Source organism: Natrix helvetica (assembly GCF_964273705.1).
Source record: "Natrix helvetica genome assembly, chromosome: 1".
Classification (NCBI taxonomy): Eukaryota; Metazoa; Chordata; class Lepidosauria; order Squamata; family Natricidae; genus Natrix; species Natrix helvetica.
Window position 1 is genome coordinate 135,477,114 of NC_138548.1, and position 19,562 is coordinate 135,496,675.

Here is a 19,562-nt window from a genome sequence, read left to right on the forward strand (position 1 = left end):
AATTCTGGGAGTTGAAGTCCACAAGTCTTAAAGTTGCCAAGTTTGAAGACCTCTGATCTAGACTAAGGGATTGGGATCTCCGTAGGCCAACCGTTAAAAATCCACCCGTTCCCCACTCGGGCCGATCATCATCAGCCCGTAGAACCAGTGGCCGCTCTTGTCGTCAGAGCAACACGGCCGGCGGAGATCCCCGGGCGCCATTAGGCAACGTCACCTGACGTCCGCTTCAACGGGCGAGCGCGAGGAGTGTGACGTGTGAAGAGTCCCAGAATTCCGCGCGGGAGGCTTTACACCAGCGGCGGTTCGGCGGCCGATGGTGTCGTGTCGACTAACCCAGGTAATTCCGCCTCCTCGCGCTCCCTCGCCCCTCCAGCCTTTTTTCCGGTTGCTTGGCAACCGAGGCAGCCGCAAGGCGAAGGCTCTCAAGTTGAAGGTCTGGGCTAAGGGTGTAGTAGTGGTGTGGACGCGTTGGCACGCTTGGGCGGATGTCGCCTTCCTGGATGACAGTCGTCGTCGTTTACCTCTACGCCTGGAGTGCCGGGACGCCATAAGCGCTCCCCTCTGCGGACGGGAGACCTGTCACAATCATGGCAACGAAAGCTTTGCTGCCGTTGGTGCCTTCGTGCGCTTTCTGGGCTTCGGAAATCCTTCCCACGAGGTTCGAGAGACAAACGTGTCCTCGTCAGTTTGGCGTGTCACATAACCCGAGGAAAAAGCCCTTGATGTCCCTTTCTAAGAGGAGAACCCCCTAAATGTGGAGGGGGTGAACGCGTGCCTGGCTAATCTTTCAGAGGGGAAAGAAAGCTGTAGGAAGAATCTGAGAAATCAAATAACTTCATTTTACGAATAACTTCATTTTACAAACAGTCGGATAGGCCTGCTTCTTAAACTCGGTGCTGGTGAACTATGAGAGGACCTGTTAATACCTGTGTGGAAAAACTGTTTTTCTCCCTCTCCCCTAATTGGATATTGAGCAAGAAAGGGTGAGAGGTTTGTGGGCATCCTTCTAATCTAGAGCTGCCCAATTTGAGCAGCAATCATCTGGACAAGCACCAGATGATGGCAGAGATGGGGGGTTTATAACTTTTTGCTGACGTCTGATGATTTGGTGGCTTTTTATAGCCCAGAGATAGTAGCTCAATTTTTCCTCCAAGACAGACAGTTTTCTTGTTAGTGAAATATGATTTCCAGCAGCCAGGATGTCCAATGGAGAGTGAAGCTGGGTGTTTTAATTCAACATATGGGGAAAAAGTTATCAACTTTCTCTTATATTGCAGCTGGAAGGTATTCCAGAGATTAGTAAAGATAGTGGTATAGGTACGGCAGTCTTGCTCACGATGGTGTCTTCCAGATGTGTTGACTGCAATTCCCATCAACCTGAAACAATATTTAATGGGAATTTTGTAGTCTTGTACACTTGAAGAAGGGACGCGGTGGCTCAGTGGCTAAGACGCTGAGCTTGTCGATCAGAAAGGTCGGCAGTTCGAATCCCTAGTGTGGCGCAATGGAGTTCCTTGTCCCCGCTTCTGCCAACCTAGCAGTTGGAAAGCATGTAAAAATGCAAGTAGAAAAATAGGGACCACCTTTTGGTGGGAAGGTAACAGCTTTCTGTGTATCTTTGGTGTTTAGTCATGCCGGCCACATGAGAGCACAGAGACCTCTTTAGACAGCACTGGCTCTTCAGCTTTGAAACGGAGATGAGCACCGCCCCCTAGAGTCGGAAACGACTAGCACATATGTGCGAGGGGAACCTTTACCTATACACTTGAAGAGTGCCACATTGTGGAAGATCATAGCTACTTTAGCATTCAATCGAGGTTGAATGAGGTATTATTCAGGAATTCTTTATTCTTTTGTATATCATCTAGTATTGGAAGTTTTCTAAACAGGTGCAAAGCAAGATGAAAAATCAATGTACATATACTCATAAGCATTACTGAATATATAAGAAATTGTACATGATTGCTGCTTTTAAAGCTTTCAGATGACTCTCACGTGACTCCTTGTATTGTTTTAACGTCTGTTTCAGTAAGCAAAATAAGGTAAACAATAAAATATTAGAATATGCTTCCCTTTTACTGAGTCAGTTACAGTATTAAATTTTGAAACATTTGGAATATATCTGTATGAATGTGTATATTAATGGTTGGCTGATATCTGTTTCCAAGAAAATGTAAGAGCATTTAAAAAAAATAAAAATAAGACCATTTATATTTAGTTTAACATCAGGGTTTCACATTTAGTAGTAAAGCATTTATTTGCCCATCAGGTTTTGCAGTGGTACCGTGTTTCCCCGAAAATACAACATGTCCTGATAATAAGGCCATGCAACATTTTTCTGGTGGGCAAAAATATAAGCCCTCCCCCGCAAATAAGCCCCCTGGACAACCCCCACCTCCGGCCAGGTAGAGCGCCACTCACCAATCTAGCGGTATCCTGAAGGTGCCAAGCCGCAGGAACCGGGGGGGGGGGGAAGCAAAGGTGATCATGTTGCTTGGCGCCTTTGAGATACCGCTAGGTTGGTGAGCAGTGCTGTGCCCAGCTGAAGAGGGAGGTTGTGGGCAGCTGCTGTCTTGCGAGCGGGCTCCCAAAGAGCCGGGCACAGCCTCATGGGCGAATGGCAGCGCAACACAACAGCCATGAAGCGACCACGCTCACGAGCAGCCACCCGGCAAAGCCCCCTTTCCAGCCAGGCACAGCGCCATTCACTGACCTAGGAGTATCGCCAAGCCTCATGAGTGCCTGTTCGCCGCCCAGCTCCCGCAGCTTGGCGCCTTCGAAATGCCAGTGAAAGGCGCTCTGCATGGCTGGAGAGGGGGGTTGCGCGAGTGGCTGTTCCGCTTCCGCGCCTCCCAGCCTCACAATGCCCTGGCTCAGCTCTCCCCGCAGAGGCAAAGTACCTCCACTGTCGCCGCTGCTGCATGGCTTTTTCTGCGGCTTCCAAACCTCAGCTGCCAGCTGAGCGTACAACCATAGACTGTACGCCCAGAGCGGCCACTGCCGGAAGACTCAGTTTGGAAGCTGCTGAAAAAGTCATGCGGCGGCTGCAGCAGAGGTACTCTGCCTCTGCGGGGAGAGCTGGGCCAGGACATCGTGAGGATGGGAGGCACGCAAGCGGGAGCAGAAGAGCCGCTCATGCAACCCCCCTCTCCAGCCGTGCAGAGTGCCTTTCACTGGCATTTCAAAGGCGTCAAGCCGCGGAAACTGGACGGCGGCGAACAGGCGCTCACGCCACTTGGCAATACCCCTAGGTCAGTGAATGGCGCTGTGCCTGGTTGGAAAGGGGGTTTGCTGGGTGGCTGCTCGTGAGCGTGGTCGCTTCATGGCTGTTGTGTTGCGCTACTGCGACAGCGCAACACAGCCATTCGCCCATGAGGTTGTGCCCGGCTCTTTGGGAGCCCGCTCAGAAGAGAGCAGCCGCCCGGCAATCCCAAAACAATAAACCCTCCCCTCATAATATGGTCCAAGCCATATTTTGTGGGTAAAAAGAAAATAAGACCCTGTCTTATTTTCGGGGACACATGGTAGCTGTTTGCTGACCATGCATAACAGCCTTTATCCTACTTCAATAGTGAATCAGAGTGGGAGATCTAGCTACTCATGTTATTCATGTTCTCATCACTACCTGGTTGAATTCCACAATGTGCTCCACACTGAACACTAGAAATTACATTTGGCACAGAATATATAGTCTACCTCTTAGCTGGCATGCGTCACGAGGAGCATAAAACTCCTATACTCTTCCAGTACATTTCTGGGTGCAATTCAAAGTGCTGGTTTGACCTTACAAAGTCCTATTTTGCTTGGTGGCCTAATGGCTGATTTTGTTCTGTTGATTTTTCATTGTTTTGTTATTACTTATTACATTACTTACCATTTAATATATGTATTCATTTACTGCTGAGAGTCCTAGCAAATTACAAGTACTCCTCATTTAATAACCATTCGGCAGCTATTCAAACTTAAATGACAGACAGGAATGAGCTACTAATACTACAACCAGGTCTTTTATTTATGGCTGTTGCAGCATTTGTATATGCTGGTTACAAATACACACACACACACGGGGGGGGGGGGGGAGAGAGATGACAAAAGAGAATACGTTTTGATTAATGAATTGGGTCAATTGGGATATACTCTATATCAGTGATGGCGAACCTATGGCACGCGTGCCACAAGTGGCACATGGAGCCATTTGTCAGGGCACGCGAAGCGCGCGCTGGCCAGCTGAGTTCACCTTTTTAAAAGCCATTTTTCACCTTCCCCAGGCTCCAGAGGCTTTATAGGAGCCTGGGGAGGGCGAAAAGAGCCCCCCCAACCCCCCAGAGGCCCTCCGGAGGCTTCAGGAACCGTCCGGAGGCTTCCCTGACACCTTCGGAGTGCTTAAGGCTTCAGGGAAGCCTCCGGATGATTCCTGAATCCTCCGGAGGGCCTCCGGGGGGGCAGGGGAGGCTCTTTTCGCCCTCCCCAGGCTCCTATAAAGCCTCTGGAGCCTGGGGAGGGCAAAAAAAGCATGTAAAAATGGGGGGGGGGTTGTGCGTTGTGCGCACATGCACACTGGGGGGGGCGCATTGCATTATGGGTTCGGCACGCCCACACACGACCCCCCCTGCGCTCCCCCCACTTGTGGCACGCGAGCCAAAAAAGGTTCGCCATCGCTGCTCTATATCATAGGTGTCAAATTCGATTGCATCACATGATGTCATGTGACATATTGTGACATTTTTTGCCTTTGTGGAGCCAGGCTAGGTGTGGCCTGCGCGTTATGCATCTGGCCTGCAGGCTGCCAGTTTGACACTGCTTTATATAAAAGCATAAAGGATTATGTAATATTAGACACCTGTGACCTATGGGTCATTTCAGAGATATTTCTTTACCAGATACCTCACCACCTTCAACAATGGTTTCTAATATACTTGAAAAGTTCTTAAAAATTTAGGAAGATATTAAGAGATATATCTGCTTTAAAAATAGCCCATGTTGAACTATATGGCACACTCAAATATCAAAAGTTGATGAAATGATTTTTTAATGAAATTTTGCATTAATGACATAAAATACCTTACCTTATGATAATCTGTATGTTTATCAATTCCACGGGAGTTCATTTTGGACCCATTTTGTAAGTTTGCCCATCTCAAGTAACTTAGTTCAAAAATTGTTGCCCTATGATGCACTCTTTTGCCTTGTGATAGATTACACACAGTAGTCTATACACAGATGTGATTGAGTAGGCATAGCTCAGCATTTAGTGTAAACAGCAAACATGTAATGCCATAATTATTTGGGGGGTATAGTACAGATAGTCCTAGACTTGCGATCTCAGTTGAACCTAAAATTTCCATTGCTAAGCAAGTCAGTGGTTAAATGAGTTTTGCTCCCTTTTATGACCCTTTTGCCACAGTTAAGCAAATCACTGCAGGTATTAAGTGAATTATGCAGTCATTAAGTGAATTTGGTTTCCTCCATTGACTTTTTGTAAACTAACTGGGAAGGTTACCAATGACGATCACATGATTTCAGGACAATGTGATTATCATAAATACATACCATTGCCAAGCACACAAATTTTGATTACATGACTATGGAAAAGTTGCAAACTGGTTTCCGTGCCACTGTAACTTCCAACAGTGTCACTTTTTTCAGTGCCACTGTAACTTCCAACAGTAACTAAACAAAAGCCAAGAACTACATGTATATTATATTTTTCAGCATGCTTAATTTGATATCTAAATGAAATGTCAACAGGCTGAAAAATCTGTGTCTGAAGTTATTGGGTGAATATCATATAACCAGGAGACTATAATGCTTGAATAGACAACTACCTAAACACGATAGGTAATAGGACCTTATTTGTCTAGCTTTTCTTCTCAATAGAAAGAAGATCCTAACTTGGTACTATTTCTTAAAGAAGTCCCAAATATTTTCAGGTAACAACATCTCATCTTCTTCAGAACTACTACTCTTACTCTGGAGAAGTAAATGGAAACATTCCATGTTTCCTTGTCATGGAAACATTCAATACTGACTCAACAAGGCGAGGGTCTGTAGGCATGTTATTATTATACTGGTAAATTTTGGAATTGAAAAGAATTATGTATGTGGCTGCTAAGATGTTCCCGGCCTAAACATTGGAGTTTTAAAGCAAAGAGAAAACTTAATTATTCATCAGATGTGAGCTGTAAACTTTATGTGAGAACTGCAGTTGTTTGAAATAACAGATATGGACTCTACCCAGGGAGATAATGTATTTGTTTGTTTGTTAGAATTATTTCCATAATGCTATATTCCAAAATGGTGGTTTCGGCTAGTGCTAAAAAATCATAAAAAGATAGTCATTAAAACTCAATTAAAATAACCAATTAACAGCCTCACCTCTCAGCATCCAATCTCAATCATCTATAAATACTGTAAAGTGAGACTTGAATATTTCTTAATTACATTTTGTGTATTTTACAAAACCCTGCCTAGAATGCAGTTTAAATTCCTACTATGAATTATTACTAGCAATACCTTTTACATTATGAATGTTTTAATAAACTGTTTTCAGCATTATAAAGTATAATATATTTAATGACTTGGAACAATGTCTCAAACTAAATCATCTGGTAGGTAGCATAGTGCTGATTATCATACAGTGAAAAAAGGAGTGGGGACACTTAGATACATTTGTAGCAAGTTCCCCTCTCTCACTGAAATCCCTAAAGTGAGGCAAACTCCCCAAACAGCCCAGTGTGGGAGACTATGGAATTTTGGTGGATAGAGAAAAGATGGAAAATAGAAAATATGGTAATAGTGGAATGCAGTACCTTGGAAACGAATATTACTGCCTAGAACACTAAACTGGAACACTCCTAGTACCATGTATATATGTTAGTGGTTATGTAGTCTTCTCTTTGTTTTTGCTTCCAGTTAGAACTGCTTAGCGGAATAATTATAGCGAGTATATGCTCTTTCTAATTTAACCCAGACTGGTAAACAGCCAGTTAGGTAGTCATCCTAATGAGAAATAATAAGCTCCAGGCAACCAGTTTTTGAAAGCTAGAGAACTCAAATGCAAACGGTTTTGATAACTATGTGAAAATGAGTGGATTAGTACAGCTTGCTCTTGTTAAATATTGTGAAACTAACTTGGTCTTCTCAGTCATCAGATGATAAATACAAATGGCATTATGAACGAAGGGGAAAAATAAATATCTTATTTGTGTGCTCTATTCTAGATTTTACTTTTTATTGTTGGCAATGTCCATTATCTTGTCTGCCTCAGTGGTGCGAGTGAGAGATGGACTCCCTTTATCTGCTTCTACGGATTATGAGCAAAACACAGCTGTACAGGAATGCCGAAAGTACTTTAAAGGTCTTGCAAAGAGACTCACTGAGCTTCCAGACCGATGCACATTACAAGCAGGAAAGTATAACATAAAGTAAGTTTTCTCTGGCGCATGTATTCTTTCTGCAACATTGCTCTTTATTGTTTCATATAACCTAGATACAGTAGTTGCTCTAATAACAATGAAGAAGGCATCTTTTTGCTGCAGTGATTTGCTACATTGCTACAGTATTTAGAAATTAAGTTCTTATTAAGAAGCATTCCTCCTCAAATCTGCAAATCTATTATGCTTACCTGCAGAGGGCCTGCTCTTGAACTACTGCCAGAACAAGGAGCTAAACAGGCAGGGCAACCCTTTTGAGGGATGTTACTTATCATAGGTTGGATTGCCTTAATGATTTCCATAGAATTATTTTAAGCAAGATTCTTCTGGGTCCATCTCCTTGTGTCCCAAATATTGAATCATTGGACAATGCAAGACCTGGCGTAAAAAACTGCTTCATTGCATGCTAACCTAACTGCAATATTATCTATGACAGCACTTACAGTTATACTGTGTAGACTCAGTTGTATCTTCTATATTATTTAAGAAAAATAACTCTCATGCATCTTAACCCTATATTTTTATTGTACCAATATTATACTTTGAAATGTTTATTTATAAAGAAAAAACAGAGAAATTTTATGAAGCTTTCCTTGTGTTCGTAAAATGCATTTTCTTTATTATTTTAGAATTAACTTGATGTTCCAGTCTCCCCATTTTTCTGTACTTATATTTTTGTAATTCTTTAAAAGATGGGAGGGGCAGATAGTATATTTTTTATAAGATGAAGCATCCCTTAGATTAGATTTTATCAAGAAAATAAATGGGAAAATCTATGTAAAGGAATGTAAATTGCTCCATGCACAATGCAAAGATAAGAATATTTATCGCATCTACATTTATACCCTCTGCATTTGATTGATTCAATCTTAATATATAAATTTCCTGAGATACCTCTAATAATTCTTGATGTTTAAGAAGTAAAATATTCCTAAAAAAACAACAACAAGCCAATGTATCAGCATAATTATTTCAGCAATGTTGAATGTATGGCATATATACAAAATTGTCTTAGAATTGCTGCTTTAAATGCATAAGAAAATGATGGATTAGTGGATTATTTTAATGGAATTCTTAATAAATGAAGAGCATAAGCATATGTTAAGATTTTAATTCAAAGTGCAGATTTTACATTTTATAATAAGTTGACTTAATGTCTTTGCTGGATTCTTATGAAGAGGCATCCTTGCTAGAAAAATATTTCACTCTCTCTTGCTCAGTACAATAATTCTGTTGGCCTTTTTCATTATGGAATGAAATAGATTTGTAGTTAGGAATAACTGATAAATAAAACATTTTGAAGACTGTAGCCTTTATTTATCCATTTCTCTCTTCCTCTTTGAAGGAGAAAAACTCATCTTCAGTCTTCTGATATTGTTAAGTATATTTGTATATGAGAGAACAAGTGAGATACATATTGTGCTACACTCATACTTATCCACCCCCACATCTTGCCCTCTTTTAAAATAATATATTAAGTATTGATAGGTAATAGCAAAACATTAAATCCAAGTAAAACTTCATTGTTCTATGAAAATAGAATTATAGTTAGAGGTGTAGAATATTATATTCCCCTTATAGAACTATGGAGCCATACTGGGGAGAGTTCAGTGGCTTTTGAGGGTACATTCTCTGAATCAGAAATAATCTGGATCCAAAACATGTCCAGCATAGTTTAAACTGCTTCTGGTTCAAAGATTTACCTCTGGGAATCACTCCCAGAACAGCATGATCCAAGAGGAGGTTCAGCAAGATCACATTCTGTTTCTGATTCAGTGAGTTTTGTATGCCCTAAATTTATTTTCCCATGAATAGTAATACTTTCATTAGACTCATCATTATTTCTCTTGTTGCAGTTATGTGTAAAGCCTACCCAAGGTAATCTGTGAATACATTATTTTAATTTTGAAATGTTAAAGACACATTTTTCCTCCCCCACCAAAATACAGCTTTATTAGTTCCCTGGGAGTGAGTTACATGATGCTCTGCACTGAAAATTACCCCAACGTCCTTGCCTTCTGCTTCCTGGATGAGCTTCAAAAGGAGTTCATTACCACATACAACATGATGAAGACAAATACAGCAGTCAGACCTTACTGTTTCATTGAATTTGGTAAGGGGTTCATCACTTTCTTCAAGAACTGGCTTGATGTTGGGCTTCTATACGTGTGTAATATATTTAAAATGTAGTATTTTGCATTCTTTTTATTTATGACATAAAAGAACATGACTTGGCATTAAAATATACATTCAATCATTGTTTGATTCACAAACAATGCATAGTGATCTAAAAATCACTTCCAAATACCTGACAACAATATTATTTCATAGGGATTTGGAGCAGCCCAATGGATCTATTTTATTCAGGAGTAATTCTCCTGCAGAGATGGAGGAGATCTTCTACACTTACGAACAAAGAGGAAAAAAGTGCTTTAGAAGAACTAGGAGGTTTAGATTTTTGCTGCCTCTTGCAACTTACCCTGAATATGTGATGAATTGCATTACTAATACTTGGTGTGCATTGACCTGTCAGTTTCATTAGAGGGTCACTTTCTGCCTAATGTTTAAATATTTTTTGTTAAATGTTTTCCATAGACACATGTCCACGCTCTTTCTTTTTTTCACTCTGTCATCATCATCTGCCTGGGTTTTTTTTTTAAATAACAATTTAAGACGCCAGTGGTTTATTGTTGATTGAGTGCATGGTTTTATAAATGTCCTTCCTTGGTATGGGTTCTCAAGGCAATATTTATGGGAGTCTCCTATGATATTACCTTCAAAACAGAAAGCTTGTGAAATAGGTAAAAACTTGTGAGGGGGAGGGAAATTGTAATATCTTTAGTGTGTATTGAAATAATATTGGAAATGCATTTCATTTCATTATTTGTGTTTGTTAATCTACAGTTTATGATTTTATAGAAGCTTCGTAGTCCCAAAAATCCTATTAATGGGATCTGCAATTTATATGGAATAACCCAAAAAGCAGCCCTACTTTTTTAAAAAAACACCAAGCCCTAATCTAACAAAAGTAGAGAGCAAAGCCATATTTTTTTTATTTTTCAGAGTTCCAAGGCTTAACTTTCATTGAATTTGTAATATCAGAAATATCATATCAAGAGTATATACACACTTGGAAACCAGAATAGTGCTTACTACTCAGAATTGAAGTCAGCTTTAGCATGGGCAAATGTCTGGAGTACTGGTACTTGTTCATCTTACAAAGCCTTAAAAATTGGCATAATTTATAAACAGTCCACAGTGTTCAGAAACCAGAGGAATGTACAGTAAGACATGGGATGACTATATTTCACACAGCTTGGTATCTCTTATAGCCCTGTGTTCTGCTTGTTTTATGACCATCTCACTTAATGCCTACTGTTTCTGTGAGGATGCAGTAAAATTTATTTATTTCTGTCATATCCTACAGTAATCTGCATAGATTCCTGGTGGTTCCCAACATTAAAACAATATTGAAACCAAGGCAACAATATAGTAATGCATTGCTGTAATACAGATGGCATGAATTCCTCAGTCCCCAAATACTGTCTGGGAAAGCTCTGATTTTAATAGCTTCTGGAAGGCTATTGGAATGGGTGCTGATCTGAACACAGTGGGGAAGCTGTTTCCATAAAATAAAGACCAGCAAAAAAACATTGCCCCTGAGCCCTTCTTCATTAACCACCGTTAATAGGAAGCAGTTAACATATTTTTGGAGGGAAGCGTACCAATTGCCTCCTCAAATCCCGTTGTGCTGTTCATTCTGGCTGTGGATGTGTGCTCCTGGGGTGGATGAGCAAAGAACATATGGAATATGTGCCAAGGATATAATATCCCCAGCAGGTTCCCCCAAGGCCTAAAATTTATTCCAGTCACTAGCTAAAGGAGTAAAAATTATCAGAAGAAGAAGAGGAACCAAAACTAAGAAAGACAAAGATCTCAGAAAGGAACTTAAGCAAAAGTTTCAAAGAGCTGTTAGAAAGATACAAGAAGTATTACAAGAACTTCTGTAAAGACATTGAAGGCAGACAGGAGTTCAAAAAGATCTCTGAACCCAGATTTCAACCTCCAATTTGCATACCAAAAGATGCCAGTAGATAGATAATGCTATGCAGCTCCTGGGTAGTCTTCAGATGCTGCTCCATGTAAAGTACATTGCAGTAATCTAGTCATCTGGGAATAAGTACTTGAACTACATTGCCAGTAATAGTGAAATAGTGTATTTCACCTCTCAACTTTATAATAATATCCTCATTTTAAAAACAAACATTGACAATAAAGGGTGCATAATTCAGAAAACTGCCTGGAGCTCAGAACAAATGCTTATTTTTCCTAAGTAAGTTTTCCAAATTACAAGAAAAACTAAATCAAATGTAATTAATTAATTATATTAGTTGCATTTCAGGCTTGCCAATGCATGCAACATTAATTTATTCATAATTAAAATTGTAGCATTTAATCTTCTGGTGCTGCAAAATTAATTAGCCCATGGTATACTAGGTAGAAAGCAGCAGCAACATTAAAATTTTCCATCGTGAATGTAAGATTTTTAAATAATGAATTTAAATGGGGGCATCTGAGATGTATGTTGCCCATAAAGCTATGGGGTCCCCAGTGATGTTTTCATCAAAAATCTAAAGGGAGTTGCTTTAATTTTATACAGATAATTTTATTCAGAGGACCAAACAAAGATACAACAATCCGCGATCTCTGTCTACAAGGATAAATCTTGCTGACATGCAAACAGAAATTAGATTAAGACCACCTTACCAGATTTCCATGTCAGAACTTTGTTCAGCCAATGGATATCCATATGGATCTCTACAAGAAAACAAAGATACAAGAAAAATGTCTCCAGGTAAGATGATGGATTTAAGTTTACTTATTCCATTTTACTTATTTTGGGATAAAGGTAGAGATTGATCTGCTTGGTTTACTGCATTCCTTTTGTAAATTTCATGGCCACATGCAACATGAGGACTTTGGTAATGTTGGATTTTGAATGGCTTACTCAAGGTCAGATGGGGGGGGGGGAGGGACCCTCAGTTAGTTTATTAGTGCAGTGTGAAGAACTTTTTTCCCTGTGGTGCTCCAATGAAAAGTTATTGTTCACGAGGATAGTTTCATCACATTGTGAATGATGTATGTGCGTGAGAGAGGGGGGGATTAGGGACCTTGACCCAGAAAAAGATAAAAATGCTGTCTCTCAGGAAACCATAGATCTGATCAGTCATTATTCTCCCTAAAATCAGAAGGTGAGATTGAATGATAATGAATACCTAATCCCTTACTAATTGTTTCAATGACATCATAAAATTCTAGATTAAAAACAGAGAACTTGATCAGTCTATAGTGGTCGTCCATAAGAACTCAGTGTTGTAATGGATACTGAGAACTGATTTTAAAGCCTATTTCATTATGGTGGTTTTGACAAGTGGAGTTTAGATATATGTTTGAATGAATTGCTGTGTTTAAAACTATTCTTCTATCCCAGCAGCTTCTCCCCAATTACATATTAACTGTCCACAACTTAGTTCTTGGCAAAGCAAAAAGGCTCGTGCCTTATAAAGTTTGGAAAGAGCACTGGTCAGACAGAAGCAATCCTCCTCTCTAGAGAAATTCCCTTTGCCATTTCTGAGCATTTTCTGACTTTATGAACTGCTTTGGAGAGCCTTTTCTGCTGCAGCTGTTCAATGCCCACAAGGTAGAATGGCACCCCTCTTTCTATCAATGTTCCAGCTCATTAACTTCATTGTTGGCAACTTTACACTTCGCTGATTTAGACAGAATGATTTACATATGGTTCATTCACCTTATTGTCCCTCTCTCTATGTTGCCTAGACTACAGGGTTTTTTTGCCCTGTGTCCTCCTCCCCCATTCAGTTTCTGTCACTTGTAGAATCTCGTAATAACACTTGTACACACATTCAGTATGAATTGGCAGTTATTTGTGCATATACTTGGCATTTCATGGAAGAGATGAATATCAGAAAGGTACTTACAGTCTATATTCTCTTTGCTCTTTATTTTTGCCTCTTCGTTGCCCTTGCGATCATGGAGAGAATGGCAGATTTGGAGCTCTTTTATATCCCAGGAAAATGAAAATGCCCACTAGAATGTGGGGTCCTTGGGGGTTCTCTGAGCTTGGTGGTTGTCTTGCAGACATTTCATTACCAAAGTAGGTAATATCTTCAGTGGTTTTATTGCTGATGAAATGTCTCCAAGAAAACCATCCAGCTCAGAGACACCCAATAAAAATATTCTCTTCTATTGAAATGTAAGAGTTTCAAAACTGTCATACATCTTTTAGCTTTCCTCTGCTTCGTTTCACAATGTTCTGTTTAACAGAGGCCTAAAACCAAACCCATTTTGCAGAACCCCTTTAGGATCAGCATGGCCTGCCCTTAGATAAGAGATACCTGTATCGTTCACCAAGGGATAATTGACTAGATGTGCCTAGTAAGCTTATTTGAGAAAAAAAAAGGAAATGAGTCTGGAATATTTTTGGTAGTATTCGATATCTTATAATGAAAAAAATCTATCCATATGGGGTGTTTGTAATCTTCTGTAATGTCTTTCAGAAGCAACTCTCGCTGTTATCTTGATGCCTTCTGAATAAGTGTACTTAGCGTGAGCTTCAAATCACTCTTTGGACCTGTAACACTTTAACAAAGAAAAAAAAACCTGAAATGTGAAAAGTACAATTTAAAAAGCCTTTACTTATTGATTGGCTAATTGTTAGAGCAGGGGTGTCCAAACTTGGCAACTTTAAGACTTGTGGACTTCAACTCCCAAAATTCCCCAGCCAGCTCTGCTCTGCTGGCTTATGACCATTTTTCACACCACTTGTAGCATCTCCATGGTCATGTGATCAAAATTTGAACGCATGCCATTGACATTTATTCATGACAGTGACGGTGACTCCAGTGACCTGGGGTCACGCGATCACTTTTTGTGACCTTCTGACAAGCAAAGTCAATGGAAAAGCCAGATTCACTTAACGACCATAGTGATTCACTTAACTACTGTGGCAAGAAAGGTTGAAAAACAAGGCAAAATTCATTTAACAACTGTCTCATTTAATAGAAATTGTGAGCTCGGTTGTGGTCGTAAGTGGAGAACCACCTGTATGTTATTACATCTTGTAGAAATGGAAGTTTCTACTCAAGCAATATATATATATATATATATATATATATATATATACCTTTTTCTATTGGGGAGAGGCTGCATTTTAATCTGCATAATAATTCAGCAATTTCTAATGTGCATTTCCAAGTAAATATAAAAGTTGCAAATTGACCACTGATGCCCTCCGTTAAGCTGTGTTTCCTCATTTAAAGTATTTTGTCTAGAACAAGACAAAAACTGAAAAAAACAGCATTAGCCGGTTTTGCTCAAACATTAAAGAAAGCTTTTAAAGTATTTATAGTGTTTTCTTCTCTCTGCTACCAGCCCCACACCAACGACTGGAACCTGCGACGCTACCGGGAATTGTTTCCTTTCTTCTTAGCCTTTTATGTGCTGCTTTGAATTTAATTCGTGGTTTTCATGCTATAGAGAGTCTTCTACAGGTACCATTGTTACATTCATAACTTTTGAAACAGGAAAAAATATTTTAAAGATTAAGAGGGTAACTTTATTTTTTCAAATAACTTAGCAGTGTTTAGCAAAATAAAATCACTCTGGAATAGTAATTGGATAAGAACTTTGTCTTTCCCTATCAGGCTGAGTTTGCATTCCTGAGCTGAAGTGTTTGCCATCTCACTTTCCTAGTTTCGTGAAAGAGCAAGGGGAATTTTTGATGCAGACATGTTACACACCTAATTCTCTTTTTCTTTTTCTCTCTCTCCCGTTCCCCCCCCCCCCCGCTCTCCTTCCCTCCCTCCCTCTTCACCCAGCTTTCTTAAAAGGAAATAGAGGCCATCGAAAAATCTGGAATGGACTATGTTAAACGTCTAAGAGCTGCATTCCTTGTTAAATTGTCAAGGGAAGTGGGAACCTGGGTTGCTTGTCCATGTCTCTCACATAAAATAGCTTGATATGATTTAAGTTTTGTCCTAGTGCCTGCTAATATTTGCTGCTGATAAAAAGGGAATTCAGGATGTATTAATGCAGGCAGATGTGGTATTCCAGACAATTCCTTTTGAAGGAATGGAATCACTATATCCATGGTGAGAGGAGGGGCTAGACTGGGTTCAAAGACTTTTGCACTGAGAGAAACATCATATTTGCTCTCTCTCCCTCCCTCTTTCTTTCTCCCGCTCTCTCCTTCTCTCCTTCTCTCTCTCCCTCTCAGAATGCAGGCATGCTACAAAAACTCCCTGTACTTTTGAAGATGAGAATGTATACATGTTGTCCACTTATTAACAAAGGCATTACCTTGATTGCCTTAGTATTTCCTTGTCCTATTCTACCAGGCATATTAAAAAGTTTACGAGTTTGATTTCAAAACTGTATTTATCAATTGAGTTAAATTTCTGCCTTTTCTATTATCATTACTGAACAGTACACACTCTGGGCACCATTCCAGTCTTCCTCTGCATTTTTCTCCCTCCCCTGTAACTTGTCCTGAAAACCTTCACATATTCCTCTTTTCTCTCTCTCTCTCTCTCATATGGAAGAACTCCTTTTTCTGGGAAGTAGGCCAACTGTAAACAATTATATATAATCCATTTGTACTGTGTGGTCATATAAAACACATATGGTGGGAAGGCAGGAATTTCGTTCTGGGTTAAACAGTCAAGTCCATTGCAAAACAAATGGAATTCGGATCTTCTGGGTCCAAATTCCCTGCCCAGGATCTTTAGCTATTCCAATTGACAGAAAAGTGCTGTGTTATTCTTAGCTCTCTTGCCAAAATAATTGAATTTATTCTCTGGGTTCCATGGCTTTATATTTTATAATTTTACTTTGTGAGAGCATAGCACCATCTGCTGGGTATGTTCTATTTTACATGATTCTCATTGAACCAAACTGCTCTGGTTTAAGGCCAAACTAAATATAAAAACAGCAGATCAGCTGGTTTAAAGGCAATATGCAGATTAAAAGGTAAACATCAGGCAAACTGCTAAATTTCCCATCTCAACCCACTTAAAACTTTACATAATCTGTCATGGAAACTTTTACTTTTCTCCCAGGCTGTTGATGGAACAGTCTACAGGGCTTCAGGAAGAGTAGCCATGGATGGGAAATCAATTGACCCTTCTCACCCAAATGCTTAATAGAGATCTGGCTGCTGCTAGAGAAGATTTATAAAGAAAGGGCTTCCATATTTTATTTTGTCCCTTGGAAGTTCTTTTTATTGACACCCCCCCCCCCCCCAGTAAATCCCAGGGAACAGTCAGTAAATAGAAAGAGAACACAGGTCACTCCTAGTTATTTGTCTAACCTGGTAATGTGATCAGCTGGGCAGATATCAGGACTATTTTAATTTCAGTTTCTAATTATAAGGATCCTCATGTGTCTGTTAAAATGAAGATGGATTGCATCCAATTCATGCTCTGATTAGGGAAGGAAACTGCTGTTGTTGATTATGATGATGATGGGCAAGGATATTGATACAATTAACCATAGAAGACACTAAACTGCCAATCTTAATACAGGAAAAACTTGATTGAGTTCTGAAAAAGAGGTTCCAGAGTTCCAGCATTTAAGACAGTAGTCTGTCTTCTTTGCACTCTATAAAATATGTTGATTTGAGAATGCTTATTGTGCCCATTTTTTTCAGAATGAAGAAGATGACTTCAGTTTTGTTATCGCCTTCTTCCTTGGCACAGCAGCTTGTTTATATCAGGTATGTACTTAGGTATTTTTAGATGTTAATAGTTTTGTCGCTGGTCACAACCCAAAACAGGCTTTAAGTTATAAGTATTCTCAGAACTCCACTGGATTTGGTCATTCTGCCCAGATGCCTGACTAATAAAAAATGAACCACATTGAATATATTCTTGGGGTGGGGGGGTATTGCAAAAGTTATTTTGGTGGGTTTATACTATCACTGTAAAAATGTTGTTGCTTTTATATGGTTAATTTAAATGATGCAAGATGTGAATCATATTATTTTCTGTTGCAAAGTAAATTTCTTTTGAGTGCCAGAAGAGCACTCAGAGATAAAAGAGATATCTTCTTTTGTATTATGCATGATATTTGACAGAATTGCAATTCAAGAAATTACTTAAAACATTCCAGTCAGTATAAAACAATGTTTACCTAAACTCTCTAGTTGCCCAGAACATCCAGATTCTAATAATCAACCAAGAGCACTATTATCGTCTCTATATGGCTTCGCCAGGCAGATTTGGGGTGACAAATTTTAGTTTTCTGATGTGAGAATTTCTGAAAAGTCTTCCAAGTCATAGGAAAACAAACAGATCTTTTCTTCCCCAAAAGAATAACAATAATATTGAAATGGTTTCTCCCCCCCCCCCCTTTATGTTGAATAGAGGACTTTTCCCTTTCGATTTCTTTGTGCTACAGAATCGAGTAAAGTCCCACAAGCTATCGTTTAACTATGATCATTGTTTTTTCTTTGCAGTGCTATCTGTTTGCATATTGCACGAGCTGGCGGAACATCAAATCTTTCCTATCGTTTGGCTTAATCTGCTTGGGTAATATGTACCTTTATGAATTGCGCAATCTCTGGCAGATCTTTTTTCATGTGACTGTGGGTGCTTTTTTAACGTTACAAATCCGGCTAAGGCAGCCCCAAGGAAAAGCTCCTGATTATAATGTGTGACGGACGTCCTCTGATAGTTTCACGGCAAACTTCATCCGAACGGTATTCTTCTCAGGACTGAAAAGCTTTGCTGTATGAAAAGAAGTTCCACGTACTCTGAGACACTAATAAGTCAGCAGTGAAATTCTTTTTTTTTTTAAAAAAAATGGTTCAGGAACTAATTGGGGTACAAATGCAATCCAATGCTGGATAATATGCCCCAAGAATAAATGAGAATTTGGAGGGCAGCATGAAAAGCTCCATAATTCAGAAGTCTGACAACGACAAGAATCTGTATTGGACCTGCTCGGCATATTAAGTGATTTCTCCAGTCCCAAACCAGTTTTGCCTTTGTGAGGCAAGAGAAAAGGCTGAAATAAAGGGATGGTATTGCATATTAACAAACAGTTCGGTATGAATGAATTCCTAAATGCCAGATTATTGGATTGCACATAAATTTAATGGTGTGCGTCTGCATTTTCCTTAATTAAAACCTAACCCGGAAACCATCTGTTCCTGGGGATTAGTTCTTGAGCCCCAAAGGCCTGCCTTCTAATGCTGAGTTAATTATGAACTGCATTAGAACTTCTTTTCCTTCTGCTTTCTTTCATGTGCTTTGAGAGAGAGTTAGAAAATGATCTTATCTGTCCCAATGCATCAATAACGTTGGCTCCTTATCTAAAGTTTGAAGATTTTTTTTAAAAAAAAATCACTTTGTGATGATATAATGGGAGGAGAGAGACATTTTCTTTGAATAATATAAAATCAGAAAAGAAATTAAACAGTTGACTAGATGGGATGTGGGTTAATTTTTAGCCATTTCTCTATCTTATGAAAGTATTTGGAGCGGAAGAAACAGCTTTGGATCATTGCTATTTATTTATTTATTCGTATTATAACAGATTATAACATTGACAGAGCTCTAGGCAGTGCACATAATCCTTCTACCTTTCTCATGAATCGATGACTTGGTCTGAGAGAGCATGTCTTGTCCAATGTCACCCAGACAGTTGCTGTGCCTGAAGATGGACTAACACCTGGTCTTCGGGCTAAATCACTGTGGCTGTCACTGCCAATGTATAAACTGCAAGGTGAACCACCTGTGCTAATTAACTTTTGCATGCCCTGCAGATAGGGTACAAATGTCGTGGTAAGATGGTTATTTCCCCCCTCCCCCAAATTGCAGAGATTCAGTGTCTGAATTAAGCTTGTTTAGGCAAAAGTAAGGCTTGGCATTTAAAAATATGAGTGCTACGAGTTGAATTCCAGATGAAATTAAAGTTCACTGAAATCAATGTAGAGGACCTTTAAGTTCAATTGAGATATTATCTCTGACATGTGGGAATGCAAGAACTGTTCAGAATATTGTTGAATATTGTCCAACAATTTCTTAGCCTCCGAATGGTACTAATTTC

The 19,562-nt window shown here is 39.5% G+C and overlaps 1 protein-coding gene across 1 annotated transcript; it reads left to right on the forward strand.

Moving 5' to 3' along the window:
* The first annotated feature begins 184 nt into the window (after nt 1-184).
* Nucleotides 185-18,404, forward strand: SEC22A (SEC22 homolog A, vesicle trafficking protein). Its single transcript, XM_081968666.1, has 7 exons — nt 185-337; nt 7,221-7,424; nt 9,383-9,546; nt 12,094-12,288; nt 14,886-15,004; nt 17,161-17,226; nt 17,968-18,404. The coding sequence occupies exons 2-7, from the start codon at nt 7,243-7,245 to the stop codon at nt 18,166-18,168; spliced, it is 927 nt and encodes a 308-aa protein (XP_081824792.1). The 5' UTR covers nt 185-337; nt 7,221-7,242; the 3' UTR covers nt 18,169-18,404.
* The last annotated feature ends 1,158 nt before the right edge of the window (nt 18,405-19,562 follow it).